The following is a 21,516-nucleotide window of genomic DNA, read 5'->3' on the forward strand; positions in this document are numbered from 1 at the left end:
TTTTTTGATGAAGAGGGACTTTTTGGTTTTCATATCATCTTCCAAGCCCAAATCTTTTTCCTGCACCACTGCTATATTCAGTTCCTTATATGCAGATTTGATAGAGTAGTTACCCTTCATGTTTTTGATCCATTCCAGCTTGTCTACCTACCCCTTCATTAAGATTGTTAAACCTGCTACTCCTTCCATCTCCCAGTCATTCAAATATCTCCTTAGGTGTTCACTTGACAATTTCTAAAAGATACATTTTGAGGTGGGCCAAAAAAAAAACTTTGTATACTTATTTCAACTTTTCAAAAAATTTGTACGTCATTCAAATTTTCAAAAGTCTAAGTACTTATTTCAAATCAAAATATGCAAAAGCAGGGAAGGCACCTCTGCGTCCACCTCCCGCTGTCACTGCCCGGCGCTCTATGTACCAACCCCCTCCTCTTTTTCCTTTTCTTTTCTATAACCGTGATGTCCGGGACAGCTTGTGCGCACCTCCACTAATTCCACGTACCTAAACCTCCCATCAGCAATAGGTATAAAAGTAACTCCATCCATCAAGACTAGGACAGATGGGAAGAGATCACCTATGTTCTGTCTCTGCTGGGATTTGAACCTGAGTCTTCATGGTTTCCCACCCACTTCATTGACCACTAGGCCAGAACCTTGGTTGCAATTGTATCAACCCTCCTCTACCTCCTACTTTATTCCTGTTTAGTCAGGAGGTTCTTCATGAATGTGGTAAGAGGGTATGACAGAATGAATTTGATTCTACAAGCTTGATAAGTAACAGGGTCAGCAAGTAACTTTGTTGCACTTGCAAATAAGATGGAGAAGAACAGGATGCGGCAATTGGCATAGGGGAACGGGGAACAATGGAGAAAATAGGAGGATGACATACCCAATCTCTCTCGAATGAAAAATTAACAGAAGACATAAGAATTCAATGTTGTTTCCATGAACTATAGCTACCTACACCCACTCCCTGCTTAAGAGATTTTTCAAGTACTTCCAACACACAATTCTTCACTTAGTTCTCCATTGTACATATACTTCCCGCAGTTTTCAAGAAAAGGTAAATGTGGGAAGAACCATAAAACTTCCTAGGAAGCATACATCACAAACATAAACCTTTTCAACAAGTCTTAAGAGTCTAAATCTTACTGCATCCTTAATGGGTGCCAAGACCTCAACAATAATTTTATCCTGACACTAACAGTAACCTACCAGATTTTTCAATTAGGATCACTAATGCAGCACTCATTTCCAAACTCTCAAAGCAGAAAGTAATCATCCTGCCTGGAAGGAATACTGTCATACAAATGCAGAATTCCAAGATCACTCATATGCACACATGGGTTTTGAACTCCAACAAAAAAAACAATACTACATTTGGCACCAAGAGAAATTGGAAAGAAGAAGGGAACTGCTTGATTATTATTATTTTTCCCCATCAGTTTAGCTACAACTTGATGTGCATGTAAAAGTCATACTCAAAAGCTTGAAGGTAGATTACTTCCTCCATTTAGTCCACTCCAAGTAAACTGAAGGCTTAAGTTTGCTATGTCAACTGTAATTACCCAGTGTGCAAGCCTAAGTGCAGAGGTAAGAGGATTAAAAATGGTATTGTTGAGAAAGAAAAGTGAGCAGCGTGAAAATTTTGCCAAGAAGAGAAGCGCAGAGGCATGAAAGGTTTTGCAAATTAATGCAAGTTATTTTGATGAATCTAAATGGTGTTAAGACTTTGTTACAAATCTAATTCTTTCATATTTATTCAGACTCATTAAAAGGGTTTTATAAGGAAACAAAACAAATACACTTAATAGGCTGAATCTGAATAATTAAGATTCAAGCCTTAAAAACAAATGCACTTAATGGACTGAATCTAGATGATAAGATTTAGACCTCCATTAAGCACACGATGCTAAATGGAAATCACTAGTTAACCTAACATGCTCAGAACACGTGATTTTTTTGAGAAAGGTAACATTCGTATGTATTGACAAAAACCAGTACATGGGTTTGTACTGAAAACCATAATTACAACTTATCAACAAAACAGGATATCTGAATCTAAATTCTAAATAGAGCCAAGGATCTCAATAATTGACTCAGTATCCTCTAGGTACATCTGTTTACACCAGAAACAAAAAGTTTGATACAGTTCAAATTGATCTTCTGAAGATCACAACTTTTGCTCTCAAAACATCTAACATTTCTCTCTCTCCAGACTGTCCACCAGATACAGGCTGAGACAATCCTCCATCTATCTCTGTCTGAAGCTCCCCCACCTACCTCTGCCCAACTGTAGAGGAGGTGGGTGATTCATTTAGGCATAGTCCAAACAACACCCCCTGCGGCTGATAAAAATCCTCTAAAGTTGGGTTGTTTATCCTGCACTGTAAAAACAGATGGCCAACTGTCTCAACCTCTTCTCCACACAAATAACATCTCAAGCACATAGAGAACTTCATCTTCTTGAAATTTTCTTGTGTCAGGACTGCTTCTCTTGCCAGTAACCAAGTAAAACATGCCACCTTGAAAGGGGTTTTTGTTTTCCAGATTTGTTTCCATGGCCAATTTGGTGGTTGTTGGCCACCTTTGTTCAAAAACTTGTGTGCTGAGTTCACCTTATACATGCCTTTGTTGTCTTTGTTCCACCATAGTCTATCAGCCTCATTCTTTGTCTCTTTGAACTCTGCCAGAGCTCTGAAAAATTCTGTCACAGTTTCAATTTCCCAGTCATTAAAATTCCTTCTAAAGTTGATGTTCCATCCTTGTTGTGTCCGCTGTCAGCTACACTCATTTGTTGATATACAGTTTAGGGAAAAGATTTTTTAAACTGGCATGTCCTATGCATTTGTCCTCCCAAAATGAGGTCTTACTTCCATTGCCTACCCTCACAGTTTGTGTTATTTCTCAAAAAAGGCCAAAAGATTCTGATAGACTTTCATAGACTTACACCATAGGGTGTAGATACCTCATTTGTCATCCATTTGTTCTCCTCTCCATATTTAGCTTTAATTACTTTACCCCAGTATGCTTGAGGCTCTTGTGAGCATCTCCATAACCACTTCAGTCTAAGTGTCTTGCTTTGTATTTTCAGATTTCTTACTCCTAAGCCCCCTTGCTTCTTTCCCCAAAGAACCTCGTTCCACTTGACCAAGAGTCGACCAGTAGAGACATTTTCCTCACTCCCTTTCCAAAGAAAATCTCTCCTAATCTTGTCTAAACCCCAAAGAATCTCGTTCCACTTAACCAAGTGTCGAACAGTAGAGACATTTTCCTCACTCCCTTTCCAAAGAAAATCTCTCCTAATCTTGTCTAAACTTTCTATCACTCCATCAGGAATGGGAAAGATAGACATCATATAGGTTAGGAGAGCATCCAAAACAGAATTGATGATAGTGACTCTGTCGCCTAAGGAGGTGTACTGAGATTTCCATCTAGTTAACTTTTTCTCACACTTTTCAATCAGCAAGTTCCAAATGTTCATGGCCTTTGACTTGACACCTAGAGGCATACCTAGGTACATAGTAGGTTAGGAGAGCATCCAAAACAAAATTGATGAGAGTGACTCTGCCGCCTAAGGAGATGTACTGAGATTTCCATCTAGTTAACTTTTTCTCACACTTTTCAATCAGCGAGTTCCAAATGCTCATGGCCTTTGACTTGACACCTAGAGGCATACCTAGGTACATAGTAGGCAGGGAGCCTACTTCCCCTCCCAGAATTCCAGACAAACCCAACATATTGGGGACTTCATTGATTGGGAATAACTGATTTTTCCTCCAGTTGATATGAAGTCCAGAAACTCCCTCAAAAAGCACTAAAAGTGATCTCAGGATAAGTAATTGCCCTTTCAGCATCACATAAGATTAAGGTATCATCAGCATACTTGAGATGTGTGACTTCTATGTTGGTTTTTAAACTTAGGTTTAGGCTTGTGACTACCTTAAACCCTCTTAGACATTCATTATTCCTAGCCACCTTGATCATGTAATTTTGACCCTCCATGGCTATGATAAAGAGAAAAGGAGGATCACCCTGCCTCAAACCCCTGTTTGCTGGGAAAAAACCTTCTACTGATCCATTGATAAGAACTAAGAATCTTACAGTGGAGATGCAATATCTTACCCAGTGAACCCATTTCCTTCCAAAACCCATACATGAGAGCATTTTCAGCAAAAATTCCCAGTTTACATGGTCATATGCCTTTTCGATATCCAATTTGAACAAAATTCCTGCCTTTCCTTGATTAATCCTGGAATCTACCACCTCATTTGCAATTAGGATAGCATCCATTATTTGCATGTTTTTTATGAAAGTCATCAGTTGAACATCTACCAGCTTATCAATAACTCTCTTCAATCTTTCTGTCAGCACCTTGGATAGAAGCTTGTAAGACACTACCTATGAGACTCATAGGTCTGAAATCTCTCAGTTCCTTAGCTCCATTCTTCTTTGGAATCAAAGCAATGTATGTGGCATTGAAACTTTTCTCAAAGACACCATGAGAGTGAAAGTTCTTAAAAGTTTCCATTATATCCCTTTTTACTGCATCCCAGCATTTGATGTAAAACCTTATAGTGAAGCTATCTGGACCAGGAGCTTTGTCCATTGCACACATCTTCAAACATGAAAACACCTCTTGTTCCTCAAACTCCCCTTGTAGAGCTTCTCTTTCTCTTCCTTGATCACTGGACAATTGATCAAGTTAACTGAAGAGTCTCCAACTTGTGTTTTCTGAATATAACTTCTGATAGAACCCAATAATCTTCTCTGATTCTCACTGGATCGATCACAGGTTCATCTTCGGTCATCAGTTGGTCAATATTATTCCTTTTTTTATGCACATCGGCCACTTTGTGGAAAAAATTGGTATTTCTGTCTCCCTCTTTTAGCCAAAGTGCCCTTGATCTTTGTCTCCATGCTATCTCTTCATTTTTTAAGTGCTCTTCATAATCCATTAGAAGAGTTGCCTTCAAAGCTGCCTCTGATTATATTAAAATCCTATTCTCCATTACAGTATCTAGAATGGCTAACTCATTCTGCTCAGAACACGTGATATCTCACCAATAGAGGGCTATATAATAAATGAGATAAAATATGACCAATTTGCCGTGCAGAAAGCATTCAACAGAAACAACTTGCAAAATGCTAAATGGTTAAAGCATTAGTTAGCCTAAAAAGTTCAAAAGAGTTGGAAAAGAAAAGCACCTTTATGAAGACGCAACTCTCCTGGACTTTGTTTCTTGACTGGTGGCTTTCCATTTGCGTTCTCAGCTTGCTCTCTCTGCTTTTCTTTTACTTTAAACAACTTAATCATGGTCCCTGCAAGAGGAAACAACATTACACAATTAGAGCACGAAAGATCATCGAAGTACATGAAACTATTTTCACATCTTTTTTCTTTTTTAATAACCACAGAACAACCTTCAAATACATAAAATTTGCTGAAGTTATATCCATGAAGACCCTTTATCCTTTCCTTCAGTATTTTATAAAGATTTCATCAGCACGTTCTGAATTGTAAAAAATGGATCATTTCTTTCTGTAAAAGAACAAAAAAGGGTTCATATTTCGTATTCTAATCCTATTTATCCCCTGGTGATGGACAAAATCATTTAAGTAAACTGTTTCTAGGAATTATCCTATTAATCATCGCACAGACATGTTTGGCAGAAAGGACATGTAACCAACTCCATTCTATGAAAAAAAAATGTCACAAATCAAAAGAAAAATTCATTCCTATCGAGTTAATTTTTTAACAAAAGTAAGACAACAGCTCACCCATAAGCTATGTTGCTCAAACTCTTCAAAAATGTCAATGAGTGCGTGTCGGATTCTCCAAAAGTACTGATTTTTGGAGAATCCGACACGGATGCAGCACCCAAAGTGAAAACCCACGCAACTTAGCTCATAAGAAAACTGACCAAGATCAAAAACTCTAAAACCCAGTCGGTGCAAGCTATGACCCAAGTCAAAGACTGAAACTTTAGGAGAATCGATATGCAAATATAGTCTATAGAAAGTAAGATTGAAACAAACCCAGATATAAAATCAATAATACAACAAGAACAAACAGGAAAAACAATCAGCTCAGATCAAACACACCAGCAAACACTAAAATTCATTGATTAAACAGCTTAAAACAGTCAGCAAAACAAAGGGTTTCGATAGATTAAAGCAACTACCAGTACTCTGATCGATTATGCGATCTGGGTACCAATCAAAACACCCAAAAAATCACTGAATCTACAAAAGGGTATACAGCTACAAGTAGATAAAAAGAGCTGAAACAAGAAAAAGAACCTGATGAGAAGATGCAGAGTAGAAAAGAGTCTTTTTTTTCTGATCTCAGGTTAGCGTAAACCAGCAAAGGGATTCTTTCTTCTCTCTTATCGATTGATTGATGAGAGAGAATCTGAGAAAGAAACAAAGAAAGAAAGAAATACGCTGGACGCCAGTCCAACTTTTTATATTTTCACTCCACAACCACAAATACTTGTTCTACACTTGTCTATGCATTCACGCGGTCATTTGGTCGAGAACAAGTTATTTTCAAATTAATTCTTTTAAAATGCGTTATGTTATATTTCATTATTATAACTTAATACCTTCAATTAAATAAGATAAAATAATTTTATATTTTATGCCAAAATTATTATACTTTATATCTCATAGTAAGTGATTTTTTAGGCGTTGTTTGGTAGTTAGTTTAGATGTTGAGTCATTAAATTTTATATAAATTATATTATGTTTGACAACTGATTAATAAGTAAACTATTCACGAAAATTTATAGGGAAAATTGTATGAAATAGCAAACTATTAATTCAAATTAAATGTTATAGTCATAGTTTATTTTATTTGAAATTCGCGGCAAACATCCCATTTTTTTGCCATCTGATTCGGTATACAATTAGTCATTTTATACATTTCAATATAAAATGTGTTTGTGTTTATATAAAGAGAGAGAAAAGTGTATATACAATTATAAATACATATATTTTTGTACTATACACTTATAATTATATAAATGCAGATCTTATTATACAAATTACAATGTATAAATGAATTTATACAAAACTGAACAATTTGTATAAAATTGGATGTATCTAGTGAATTATACAAATCAAAAGCTCCATAACAAATATAAAATTTGTTATGGAGCGCAATTATGCAAACTATAGCTATAACATACAAATATGATTTTTATGCTTGCTATATGTGAAGGTTGCTTAAATTTATATGATGTTTGATTTATAATTTAGAAATTTATATATTTAATATATGTATTAGTTATGAGGAAAACATATGTATTGTTTTATGCAGAATAAAAGTTGAAATAATTAATATCTCGATAAAATAATATATAGATTTATTCATGCGTATGACTAAACCTTACATTACTACTATCTCCACAACTCTAACTAGCTATCAAACAACCTTTTAGAGTTCGATTGATAATCAGTTATATAAATAAGTTGTTTCTTAACAACTCTTGCAAAATGGCCTCTTAGAGTTTGGTTTGTTTTTTCAGGACTAAATTTGGAAATATAATAAATATCTCCACCAAAAGTATCACTAGTTTTGATATTTTAGTTGTACATATCGGGAAATTTAGTTTTGTAGTTTTTTTTATAAAATTATTCATAACTTTATGTTATGTGTGAAATTTCACTAGGTAAGCTGATGTTGTTGTCAATTTTTAAGAGAGATTTTCATTTTAATATATAAGAGATTTGAAAATGACATTTTTTTCTTTAATCTTATAAACCATCATTAAAAAAATCATTTTTCGCGATCATATCATCTAACATGATATGAAATATCGGTTTCTTTTTATTATTATTACTATTACTATAGTGAATATTGTACCAGAGGAAGTTTGTGTGGTCTAACTATAGCGTTTGGCACAATTATAATTTTATGATTAGTAATTTTGGTCTAAACACTAAAATGACATATATGCCTTTTTCAAATAATTTTTCGATTTATCTAATTTGAATCAAAGATATATTTTATATTTATTTATATTTCGTTTTTAATCCAACAAATTATCTAGCCATAAAATATAAGTATATATTAAATAATCTTGTTATTATTAATTCCAACAGTATGATTAATTATAATTTATATCAGGATAAATTATTCGCCAGCAATATAATCCCTTATCCTTTTCATAAGTTTATAGAGTTTTTCCTCTTTTCATAAATTATCTTCTTTCTAATTTTGTCGTATGTTTTACTAATAGTTTATTGATATATTTATCGTTAGCAAATTATCTTGAATTTATCTTTATAATTAACCAAGCTTCAACATAAAATGAATGATCCCATGTGTTTAAATTCTTTGAGAAAATTAATGCTCAACTTTGCCCCTATATTTTATATTTAAGTTTACTTTTAGTTTTAGGATAGAACTTCATTACGTGTCAAGGACAAAAATAAGCCTTTTTCTTAATGGAGGAGTAATTATTTTATTAGAATAAAAGTCAATAGATTGCAAAGTTACTCAACTTCAAAATTTGATTATTTTTTTCCCTTCAATCAATAATTTTATTTTACAAATAATTAAAAATGTTTTTGTTCTTTGCTTCGTGTAAAAGAATGTTAATCAAAGAAACAATGTATTAGTTCTTGAAAGTTTATTGCACTAATATTATTTACACGGACTAGCCACTTTTCAGCCTTACAGCTAAAATATAGTCATTATAATGTTGAGTTGAAATGGCATATAATAATATAAAAAAAAATATTTGTGAAAAATTTATATTTGTGGTGACTATATTTCAGCTATATGAACTAAAAAGTGATTATTTGTGAATTTTATTCAAACATATTTTGACCTATTTTCTCAGTATTTTATATCACTTTCTCTTATTTCCTAATTTGGGTTTTTTTAAAAAAAAATCTTTGTTGTGTTGCTATTCTTCAAGATTTTTTTCTGGTCACGTATGGACACATCAATTTTCTTTTCTAGAAAAGTTAACACGGAATAATACATAAAAGGGAAAAAAATGAGTGAATTGCAAATTTGCAACTAACTCCCTAAATTTTGGAGATTACCTAGGGATGGCAATTGGGGCGGGGCGGGGCAGGGCAAGAGAAGCCTTGACCAATTAATCCCGTTTAGTATTTATTGTATTCCTCATACCAAACGATCCCTAAATAGTTCACATCTTTTAGTAAAAAGAAAAAAAGAAAATATTTTATATAGTTATTTAATTATGGTTAGTTCTTATGGAAAGTCACTCAGCTATGGTAATTCTCTTGGAAAGTTAGTCAATTTTGTTTTATAACTCAAAAAGGCACTTAGTTATAATAGTTTTCTTAGAAAGACATTCAATTTTTTAATATACCACAAAAATCACTCAACTATTAATATTTCACCTAAAAAATTTCCCAACTTATTTAAATAATTTTTTCATACTTAGAAAGTCACCCGACCTAAAAAAGAAAAAGAAGAAGAAGGGAGTAATGCCTTTTAATTCAATGAAAATATTGGTTGATAGCATTACCACTCAATAACAAGATATCTATACGAAAGTTGACGTATGAAAGAGTGCCTCATAGCAATGGTAAATTATTTTTGTATAACTTATAGGCCACGAGTTGTAGTCGTGAAATCAACAACTTTTGTGTTATGAAATAAGTTGCTTATATTATACTCTTTGAAGTAAAGGAAGACGAAGTTTGGATTTAAATTTTATATTTGTAAATATATGATAAATACTTTATACATTTTTTTTTTTATAAAAAAAATGACATATCAATGTTATAAGTAATTTTGTTCCCTCAAATTGCAAGAATACTATCAACAGATCTTGTAAGATTTCAAGAAATTCTTTGATTTCTTCCTGAAACATGATTAAACTAAGTGAATAATATAAATGTTGTATTGCTAAGAATTAGAGTGCCTTTATAAATAGAAGAAATGAATTATTTATATGTTATTTATCTTACATTCTCATGATTGTGAGAATGTAATAATCTCATGATTGTCTAATACCTTTAGCCAAACACATAATAAAATAGTGCTACATTTTTATCGTATACCTCACACCTCCACCTAAAATTATATTAGCAGATAGTAGATTTTTTTTTTCTCTAAGACGATCTAAAAAATAAATGTTCAATTAAATTGTCTTTTTTTTAATGATCTGCTAATATAATTTTAGGTGAAACCTTAAGGAGACGTTTGGTGTGAGGTATACGGTAAAAATGTAGCACTATTTTATTATGTGTTTGGTTAAAGGTATTAGACAATCATGAAAATGTAAGATAAATAACATATAAATAATTCATTTCTTCTATTTATAAAGGCGCTCTGATTCTTAGTAATACAACATTTATATTATTCACTTAGGTCATTCTTTTCAAATAAACTCAAAAGATAAATAGGTTATTCTTTTTAACAAGAGAAAGTATTATTTTTTTTTAAACAAGTAAATTTGTTTAGGCTTTCAAAGAGCATTAATCATAGGAATAAAATGGAAAAAAAATTAATTAATCATATCTTGATTTATTTTGTGGACAAGTAATTTTGAAATATATGATCTTATTTAGATAAGGTTTTAATTAATCATATCTTGATTTAATAAGTGGACTGATAATTTGGAACATGTGATCTTAGTTTGGAAAAAGTTTTAATTAATCATATCTTGATTTAATTAAATGGACAAGTTAGTTGAAATATTAAATTGTTCAATTAATATAGGATGGAGAAAATATTATTTTAAGTGCTAAAAAGGAAAAAAAATAAAGAATCATTTATGGAAACAACACTTCATCACCCCTATAAAGTCATTCCATTTCAACAACATTTATACATCTTGCATTAGTATTTTTTTAAGCTTACTTTTTGGAAAAAAAAAAAAAAGAAAAAAAAAAAGAGATCTATGAATATTATTGATTCATGGGGTCAAGCTTGTTTAGTTATCAATCAATCTTTACCCTATAAATCCTTCAATGGAATGATGAAAATCAATCTGAAAAATCGAAGAATTTTGAAACAAACTTTACCCTGTAGACCATTTTCATCTGTAACTGTTTCTGCTACCACTAGAGAAGATGAGAAAGATGTTAAGGAAGAAGAAGGAGCAAAAATGGAGAATGAATTCAATTTCAAGGTTTACGTAGTTGAAAAGGCGATTTCAGTAAATAAAGCTTTGGATGAGGCTATAATGGTAAGAGACCCACCTATGATCCATGAAGCAATGCGTTATTCGCTTCTCGCCGGCGGGAAGAGAGTCCGGCCGATGCTCTGTCTCGCCGCCTGTGACCTTGTTGGGGGAAACCAGGGGAATGCTATGGCGGCTGCTTGTGCTGTTGAGATGATACATACTATGTCTCTCATTCATGATGATTTGCCCTGTATGGATGACGACGATCTCCGCCGTGGGAAGCCGACGAATCATAAAGTGTACGGTGAGGATGTGGCGGTCCTCGCCGGAGATGCGCTCCTTGCTTTTGCATTCGAGTACCTCGCTACCGCTACAATCGGAGTTTCTCCGTCGAGGATCCTCGTTGCTGTCGCCGAATTGGCGAAATCTGTTGGAACGGAAGGGTTAGTAGCTGGACAAGTAGCGGATTTAGCTTGTACTGGTAACCCTAATGTGGGATTAGAAATGCTTGAATTCATTCACATACACAAAACGGCGGCGTTGCTGGAAGCTTCCGTTGTAATCGGAGCAATCCTCGGCGGCGGAGCAGATGAAGAAGTGGACAAGTTAAGGAGATTTGCCCGATGCATTGGTTTATTGTTTCAGGTAGTTGATGATATCCTTGACGTGACAAAGTCGTCGGAGGAGCTCGGAAAAACCGCCGGAAAAGATTTGGCGGTGGATAAAACGACGTATCCGAAGCTGCTGGGATTGGAAAAGGCTAAGGAATTTGCGGCGGAGCTCAACGGCGAAGCTAAACAACAGCTGGCGGCGTTTGATTCACACAAAGCTGCTCCATTGATTGCTTTAGCAGATTACATTGCTTATCGTCAAAATTAGGATTTTTTTTCTGGAAATTTTTTAGATTTATGAAGTAATTGAATAAATGTAGTTCTTCATCATGTGATTTGAATCTTGATTTATCAAATGAAAATGAAGGTGATTTATTATATTATTAATAAATAAAGTCGATTTTGAGTCTTGGTTACTAATATTTATGTTGAAGTATGTTTACATTACATTCATTCACTTATTAGTAATACTTTAGTTATTGTATTTTTTACTTTAAACGTGAAGATGTTTTGGGCAACATGTATTAGTTAGGAAGGAACATGTTGCTCATTTATAAGTAGCAATTGAACGACTTCTGAGTTTGGTTCTTCTCTAAACTCAACTTGAATGTGAAATGCTTTGGGCATCAGAGTAGACTACTTTTTTTTTTATTATATATAGTGAATTTGGTCGCGCTGTGCGCGGTTTTGAAATATTTTATATAAATTTTATTCAAATATTTTCAATAGAATATACGCGCAAATCAATCTTTCAATTCAATTATTTTCTTAAAAGATCTTTAATTTATATATTCTTCTATGATTTTTTATCACTTAAAAGTTTTTAATCTTCTATAAATACTCGTGTAGTGTACTTATAAGTGAAGAAAGAAATAATTATTTTTCTTAATAGGAAGTAAAGAAAGAAAAGAATTTCAAGAAATTTTGTATATGTTTTGAGCATATATATATAATCTTTTTGAAACCTATTTTCTTAAAGAAAAAGAACTATAAATACATATACAAATATATTTATATATATATATATATATAAAAAAGAACCACAAAGTGCATTGTCCATATCGATTTTCCGAACATTGAGACTAAATGAATCATAAGAAATTTGGAGAAAAACATCATTATACTGTTTTTTAAATAAACCAAAAAATATTACAAATTATTTTACTAAAATTTTATAAGTATTTAATTTGACAATCTTTATATGTATTTGGAGCTTGTGTTCTTTAGGGTGCTTGCCACTTCATCCTCTCTCTCTCTCTCTTTGTAATTGATTTATCATATACATTATTTTTTTTATTTTAATTTATGTCATATTATGGAATTTGAGAAATTATTGAAATTTTTATATGATTTTTAAAATATTTTAAATTTTTAGGTATTGTGATTTGTAGTACTTTTTTTTAACATAATTTTGAAAATAATATTTATTACTCTGTTTGTTCTAATTTATGTGGCACACACAGAATTTCAAATATTAACCATTTTTTATATGTCTCTTTAATATATTAAGTTGTTAATTATTGTATTTTATAGTACATTTTGAACCTAATTTTTTAATAATATATGTTATTTGCCATGTCCCAATTTATGTGGCATTAATTGATAGATTTATTGGAGTCGAGAGATTTATTTTGTTAATTATTGTAATTTATAGTTTTTTTTCCGTCAATTTCAAACAATATATGTTGTTAATTGATAGAATACTTTTAATGTAATTTTTAAAAAAAAAATATGTGTGACTCTCCATGTCCCAATTTATGTGGCACATGTAAAGTTTTGACAATTAACCAAAATTTTAATACATTTAAAAAAATATTTTTAAGTCGTTAAATTTTAAGTAATTTAAATTGTTGTATTATTTATTACAATTTATAATACTTTTAAAGTAGTTTAAATATTGTACTATTTATTATGATTTATAACACTTTTTTTTTAATTTATGTCATTTATGGAATTTGAGAAGTTATTGAAATTTTTATATGATTTTAAAAATATTTTAAATTGTTAGCTATTGTGATTTGTAATACTTTTTTTTAACATAATTTTGAAAATAATATTTATTACTCTATTTGTTCTAATTTATGTGGCAGATGCATAATTTCAAATATTAACCCTTTTTTATATGTCTCTTTAATATATTAAGTTGTTAATTATTGTATTTTATAGTACATTTTGAACCTAATTTTTTAATAATATATGTTATTTGCCATGTCCCAATTAATGTGGCATTAATTGATAGATTTATTGGAGTCGAGAGATTTATTTTGTTAATTATTGTAATTTATAGTTTCTTTTTCGTCAATTTCAAACAATATATGTTGTTAATTGATAGATTTTTTGGAGTGGACTATTTTTTTATTAATTATTGTAATTTATTGTTTCTTTTTCGTCAATTTCAAACAATATATGTTTATTATATAATCCATTTTATGTGGTACCAATAGAATTTAGAGAGTCAATTAAATTTTTTATATGAGTTTTAAATAATTAAGCTGTTAATTATTGTAATGCATAGTATTACTTATATTATTTTTTAAATATATTTAAATATTATATATTAGGTTTTTTATCCTAATTTATATGGCATTGATATAATTTAAAGTGTAAAATAATTGTTAATTATTGTAATAGATAATATTTTGTTTATTTAAGTCATTTATAGTATAGTAATTAATATATAATATGTAGTATTTGTTATATTATGGAATTTGAGAAGTAATTGAAATTTTTATATGATTTTAAAAATATTTTAAATTTTTAGCTATTGTGATTTGTAATACTTTTTTTTTTACATAATTTTGAAAATAATATTTATTACTCTGTTTGTTCTAATTTATGTGGCACAGGCAGAACCATTTTTTATATGTCTCTTTAATATATTAAGTTCTTAATTATTGTATTTTATAGTACATTTTGAACATAATTTTTTAATAATATATGTTATTTGCCATGTCCCAATTTATGTGGCATTAATTGATAGATTTGTTGGAGTCGAGAGATTTATTTTGTTAATTATTGTAATTTATAGTTTCTTTTTCGTCAATTTCAAACAATATATGCTGTTAATTGATAGAATACTTTTAATGTAATTTTTTTAAAAAAATATGTGTGACTGTCCATTGTCCCAATTTATGTGGCACATGTAAAGTTTTGACAATTAACCAAAATTTTAATACATTTTAAAAAAAAAATTAAGTCGTTAAATTTTAAGTAATTTAAATTGTTGTATTATTTATTACAATTTATAATACTTTTAAAGTAGTTTAAATATTGTACTATTTATTATGATTTATAACACTTTTTTTTTAAAATTTATGTCATATTATGGAATTTGAGAAGTTATTGAAATTTTTATATGATTTAAAAAATATTTTTAAATTGTTAGCTATTGTGATTTGTAGTACTTTTTTTTAACATAATTTTGAAAATAATATTTATTACTCTCTTTGTTCTAATTTATGTGGCAGATGCAAAATTTCAAATATTAACCCTTTTTTATATGTCTCTTTAATAGATTAAGTTGTTAATTATTGTATTTTATAGTACATTTTGAACCTAATTTTTTAATAATATATGTTATTTTCCATGTCCCAATTTATGTGGCATTAATTGATAGATTTATTGGAGTCGAGAGATTTATTTTGTTAATTATTGTAATTTATAGTTTCTTTTTCGTCAATTTCAAACAATATATGTTGTTAATTGATAGATTTTTTGGAGTGGACTATTTTTTTATTAATTATTGTAATTTATTGTTTCTTTTTCGTCAATTTCAAACAATATATGTTTATTATATAATCCATTTTATGTGGTACCAATAGAATTTAGAGAGTCAATTAAATTTTTATATGAGTTTTAAATAATTAAGCTGTTAATTATTGTAATGTATAGAATTACTTATATTATTTTTAAATATATTTAAATATTCTATGTTAGGTTTTTTATCCTAATTTATATGGCATTGATAGAATTTAAAGTGTCAAATAATTGTTAATTATTCTAATAGATAATATGGAGTATTTAAGTCATTTATAGTATAGTAATTAATATATAATATGTAGTATTTAAGTGGAAGGTGGTGGGGTCCACTAATATAGTTTGATAAATATATTGGATATTAGTAGTGATTTATAGTATAGTAATTAAAAATATATAATATGTAATATTTAAGTAGAAGGTGGTGGGGCCCACTTATATATTTTATAAATATATTGGACATTAGTAGTGAACTAGTGATCTTATTGGACCATTGATAGTCATTCCTAGACTCTTCTATAATATAGTAATTTATTGTTACTCATGTTTGATTGATCATTGTTAGGTGCAATAAAAAAAATTTGCAAAATATGTATGAATTTCAACTTCACCTCAATGATTATTTGTAATAAAAAAGTTAAGTTTTGCCTCTATTTTTAAATAAACATAAAAATAGCTTCCAAAATTACAGTGTCAATTAAGAAGTAGAAAAATGTTTATGAATTTGTAGAGTATATACATTCTCCATTTAATTTTGTTTCTTATATTTTATTTTTCGAGAGTTCAATTATATGAACTTTCACCTATATTTAATATGTATTTTTTTATTATATTAATATGAGAAACATTGAATCTTATAGTATTTTTCATACAAATTTCAAAATATTTAAATTTTAATTTTAAAATAGTGAATTAATCTAATTCAATTCAGCGTAAAAAATAGTTAAATTAACCATAAAAAAGTAAAATATGATAAGTAAAGTGAATGGAAGTAGTAATTACTTTAGAATTCAACATTGAGGTAGATATTATAGGTCGAATAAATGAGACTCCTTGATGTAGATGATATAACACAAAATATCAAAATTTATCAAATGTTGAGTAAGAAATATTAATAAAGAGATACATCAATTATTTAGTAATTAAAACAATATATGAGATTCCTTGATGTAGATGAATAGCACAATATATCAAGATTTATCAAATGTTGAGTAAGAATTAATAAAGAGATTCTAAAGTAGTTCTCAACCAAAACAATACATACCTTAATTTGACCGTAAAAATGAATCCATTTAAATATCCTAAAAAAATATAACACATACAAATAAATTTTATCAAAATAGAATATCTAATAACACGTAAATTTCTCAAGAGAAATTATGAAGATGCAAATTAAAAATAAAATACTGTAAATCTGCGAAGTAAAAAATTCGATATTATTCTTTTGAGTTCTCTATTTGATAACACATAATCCTACCTCAATTTAGTATAAAATAATATTAAAAAATTATAAAGAATATATTTAAACAACTTACCATACATGTCACGCAATTTTTGACTTTTTGTGTGTGTAAAATTAGACCTTTTAGCCTTTAGGCATAAACCCAACAACCTGCAAAAGTGAAGCTTCACAATCACAAATAAATTGACAATATAAAGATAAATAAGGAATATGAAAGAACATAAAGAAACATAGACATTGAATGTATTAATTGCTCAATTTAATTAGATTACAATTATTGTTCAATGTTCACTCATGAATGGAAAAAAGAGCAAAACGGATGTAAAGGGTAAAATGTATTAATTATTTGGTTTAACTAGAAATAAAAAGATTCATTAAATTAATGATAATGACATTTGAGCTTTCTAAATTAATGTAATTAAGATATAATTTGTAGGTTTTTAAATAAATTATATAAATGTAAAAAAATTAAGAAAAATGTCAAAAAAAAATGAGAAAAAATATATATGTCATTCTTGGCTTTAGAAGAATGCCACATCACCTCTCCTACATCTAGCTTTATTATATATATAGATTGTTTTTGGATATTGCATAACCAATTAAGATTGTTTTGTGTTTTAGTAGAATCAATTGAAGTTTATATTGGGAAATGTTTGTGTTTTCTACGTTACTTCCTTTGTTGTAAGTTATTTGTGTTTTACTAGAATTAGCTAACGTTTATAGTGGGAAATGTTTGTGTTTTCTACGTTACCTAATTCTTTTGTTCTAATTATTTGTTATGCGTTTCTTTTTCATCTATTTAAAAAAAAAGTTTTTTTCCTGTTTTAGCAACACTTTATTGATGTTCATATTGAAGTATTGTTTACGTTACATTCATACACGTATTAGTAATGCATGATTTAATTACTTATATATTAGTTTTTTTTTTTGTTTACCTTGAACGTGAAGATACTTAGGCAACACGTACGCATTAGTTAGAAAGGAACATGTTGCTCCTTCCTGATTTCTTCCTAACTAGCAATCGAACAACTTCTGAATTTGATTGTTCTCTAAACTTAGTATAAACATGAAATGCTTTGGACAACAAATAAAACTATCTTTTTATAATTGTGTTTGGATACAGCTTAAATCAATCAAGATTGTTTAGTATTTTATTAGAATTAGTTGAAGTCTATAATGGAAAATGTTACTCCGTATTTTCTACATTACTTCCTTTGTTTAAATTTTGTTTATCTTATATTCTTTTTTTAAAAAAGTTTTTTTTTTTTTTTTTTTTACTTTAGCAACTCTTTATTTTCAACTACAATAACCACATGAGGATAAAGGTGATTAGATGCGTGTTGTATTCAATTTTGGTTCCTCGTAGAAAATGAAACACCACCATTGGTTGTATGTACAAAACAAGTAAAAAATTAATTGGAATGGAATCTGAATCACATGCAATACCAATAACAATGAGGATGTGGGGGGTTGAATGACATTAGTGGAGCCACATGAATGGATAAGATCTTTTCATTCGGCTTTTTTAAATGAGATTATTTTTTTATATTTTGACATTTTTTAGAAAAAAATTTCGTTTTATCGAATTCCTCCACTTTTAACTATTATATCGATTTTGAGCTAGTGATAACCAAAAAAAAGGTACAAAAGATATTTTTGAACTATGTGCAGATTAATAGTTTCATCGTCAAATTATTGATAGACTCAAAAATATTTTTCTACTTGACTAATTAAACTTTGATCTGCCACATAACATAGAAAATGGTCTCAAATCCTTTAGGAGCATGATGCTCTTAATAAAAAGCCAAGGGAAGTGTTGAAAACCACTCCTAAACTTGATGAGAATTTAGAAATGTATTTCACTCATATTACAAGATCGGCGTGTATTTAAATTAAGTTAGTCAAGTAAATAGGTGTTCTTAAGGTTGTCAATAGTTCGAGGATGAAACTAATAATTTGAGCCGATCTTAGGAGTGTTTTCAATACTTTGAAAAAAATTATGTTAAAAATTGTTTACCCCTTAAATGAATTTAACATAGTGCGAATTCGAATTGGTAGAAACTTTATGAAAATATCGAACCTCGAATGTTAAACACAAGAAGAATAAAATGTAGTGAAAATTGGATGAAATAGCAAACTATGAATTCAAATTAAATGCTATAGCCATAGTTTCTTTTTTGTAACTCGCAGCAAATATTTCATTTTTTTGCCATCCCATTTATATACCGAAATATACAAATGCAGGACCGATTTGTATACTGAAATATACAAATAGAGTCAAATACATCTTTTTTTATGTATACCGAAATATACACAATATGACTTTTATATTTGCTAAACCTAAAATTTACTCTAAAATCTATGCTTTAAAAAAAAAAACAACGCCGCTGCCGGGGATCGAACCCGGGTCACCCGCGTGACAGGCGGGAATACTTACCACTATACTACAACGACCTGGTTGTTATATTTGTCCAGCTATATATATTTGTCCTACTTTTAAGGAAACTACTCATTATTTTCAAGCATTTTTACCAACTTACTTTTAATCAAAGAACAGTTAATTATAACTAAACAAGGGTAATTTTGAAAGAATTAAGATCAATTCTTTCTTGAAATTCTAAATTACCATTCATTTTAAAATAAAATGAAAAAAGCTAAAACGACAGTTAGGTATTTTCAACCGGATGAAGTGTATGAAATTGTACGAGTGTTATCTTATCTGAAATCCAAACGACATAACGAATATGACACAAACTTTTCTCATCAAATGGATAGATTTTTTTGGTCCCAAAGTTTGATGTATCCTCGCAAGAAGCTGCTAAAGTCAGACAGACACATAAATACAAACTTAGGAATGACAATTGGCAGGCCCAGGGGAGGATTTAGCCAATAACTTTTGCACGGATCTTATACTTCAATTGAAAAAATCCATTAGATATATAAGAAATACGACATGAGAATCCATTAAAAGAGTGTTATTGGTTCAGTGACACAGAAAATGAACCTTTTAAGTGCAAACTTGTGAAATCTGAATAATTGAATCTAATCTCCTCAGGTGCTTAAAACTCGCGTGTGTAAAACACATTAAAAATCTTCATTCTTATACTTAAATGATTTTGCCAGTGTAAGCAAATTTCTTCACATCTAACAATCGAAGATATATTTTTATACATAAATGTATAACAACATTTTGAGAGAATTTGAGTTTTTAGTCCAAAATATTGTGGTGAATGTTGTTGCCAGCCTTTGAAATAGTGAGATAAAGCATAAATGATTCAACATTGCAGTAAGTGACACCAGAGTCCTGACCTTTCCAGTAGTTGGTTCAAAGTCATTAACAATCACATCGACAATGAGATTTAAACTTTGTCCCAAGTCCCTCCTGAACAGAGATAAAACATGGATCAAAGGAAATCAGAAAGACGCACAATACATTAATCAATCAACATAATATAATACATAATTGAGCACAATTCTGCAGAAATAATCAAGGGATCAATGAAGTTGCAGAGATGGATAACGCAAAGTCGAACAGTGTTCCATTTCATGACACATGATGCCCAAACCCCAGGATATGATACAGAGATGTCAAGGCTAATAGTGGTGGAGGTTCTATCATGCTTTCCCAAAAATTTAATTTCCACACACTACCAACCAAAATGCATGTCTTATTCAATAATGAGATATACAGAAACTATGACAATTGCATTCCAAATGGGTATTGAGTTACTTGCACAATATTGGGTTACAATCTTTGTGACGCCCAACGATGCATTTTGAGTTTTAAAGCACGACTAATCTGAAAAGATTTTAAAAGAGAGAAGATTCACATATCTTAAACACTAGTGTGCACTTAAACGGTCTTCAAACTGCAATTTGTGAACCTTTTTAATAAGTGTGGTGTCCAGGCCTGCTTGCACGTAGCTAGACTAATTCCAAAGGATACCACTCACCTCCCACCAGTGATATGTACATGGTAACTCTGTCCAAGGCCAGGACTGATGGGAAGAAATCACCTAGTGTTTTTGACTCTGTTAGGATTTGAACATGAGACCTCATGGTTCTCAAACCTACTTCCTTGACCACTAGGCCACACCCTTTGGTGCACTGCAACTTGTGAACTAGAGCATGAAAAACTTCAAACAACTTCAGTTTTTCAAAGATTAAAAAAAAAAATAGATTTAGGTTTTAAACTTTTTAAAATTAGAGGAACTTGGCAACTGTGGTTACTATTACAGAGGTTCAGCCATGAACCAGTTTTTGCTCTCAATCTCCAAAACTTCTTTTTACAGTAAAAATTGAAACAAAAACAGAGATTTCTAGGTTACCAAGAAGCATTCAAGGGACTCAAAAAGTTGTTGACTTGAAAATATGTACTCCATCTTTCGTAGAGTTTCATCATAGTGGTTGCAACCAGACCTCTGCAATTTTGGGGTATCAATCAATTATACTTGGGAAAAAGATTGTTTCTAGAGAAGAAAGTTCAAATGAAATTATACCAGACAAAAGTCATTTGTACTTCTTTTAGCATGCCTAAACTGCCATACTAAAGACAAAGAGACATTCAGGA

At 30.1% G+C, this 21,516-nt stretch overlaps 2 protein-coding genes and 1 non-coding gene across 6 annotated transcripts in view; 1 reads left to right on the plus strand and 2 right to left on the minus strand.

Moving 5' to 3' along the window:
- Nucleotides 1-21,516, minus strand: part of LOC125827593 (COP9 signalosome complex subunit 4) — a 242,593-nt gene that overhangs the window by 193,895 nt on the left and 27,182 nt on the right. The window lies entirely within an intron of this gene.
- Nucleotides 10,842-12,048, plus strand: LOC125827600 (geranylgeranyl pyrophosphate synthase, chloroplastic-like). The gene has a single exon (XM_049506902.1). It carries the CDS (start codon nucleotides 10,893-10,895, stop codon nucleotides 11,994-11,996), a length of 1,104 nt encoding a protein of 367 aa, XP_049362859.1. The 5' UTR covers nucleotides 10,842-10,892; the 3' UTR covers nucleotides 11,997-12,048.
- TRNAD-GUC (transfer RNA aspartic acid (anticodon GUC)) lies at nucleotides 19,329-19,400 on the minus strand. Its single transcript has one exon. It is a non-coding gene; the product is annotated as a tRNA-Asp (tRNA).

Source organism: Solanum verrucosum, unplaced genomic scaffold, assembly GCF_900185275.1.
Source record: "Solanum verrucosum unplaced genomic scaffold, falcon-dt-bn FXZP01000064.1, whole genome shotgun sequence".
In the NCBI taxonomy this organism is placed as follows: domain Eukaryota; kingdom Viridiplantae; phylum Streptophyta; class Magnoliopsida; order Solanales; family Solanaceae; genus Solanum; species Solanum verrucosum.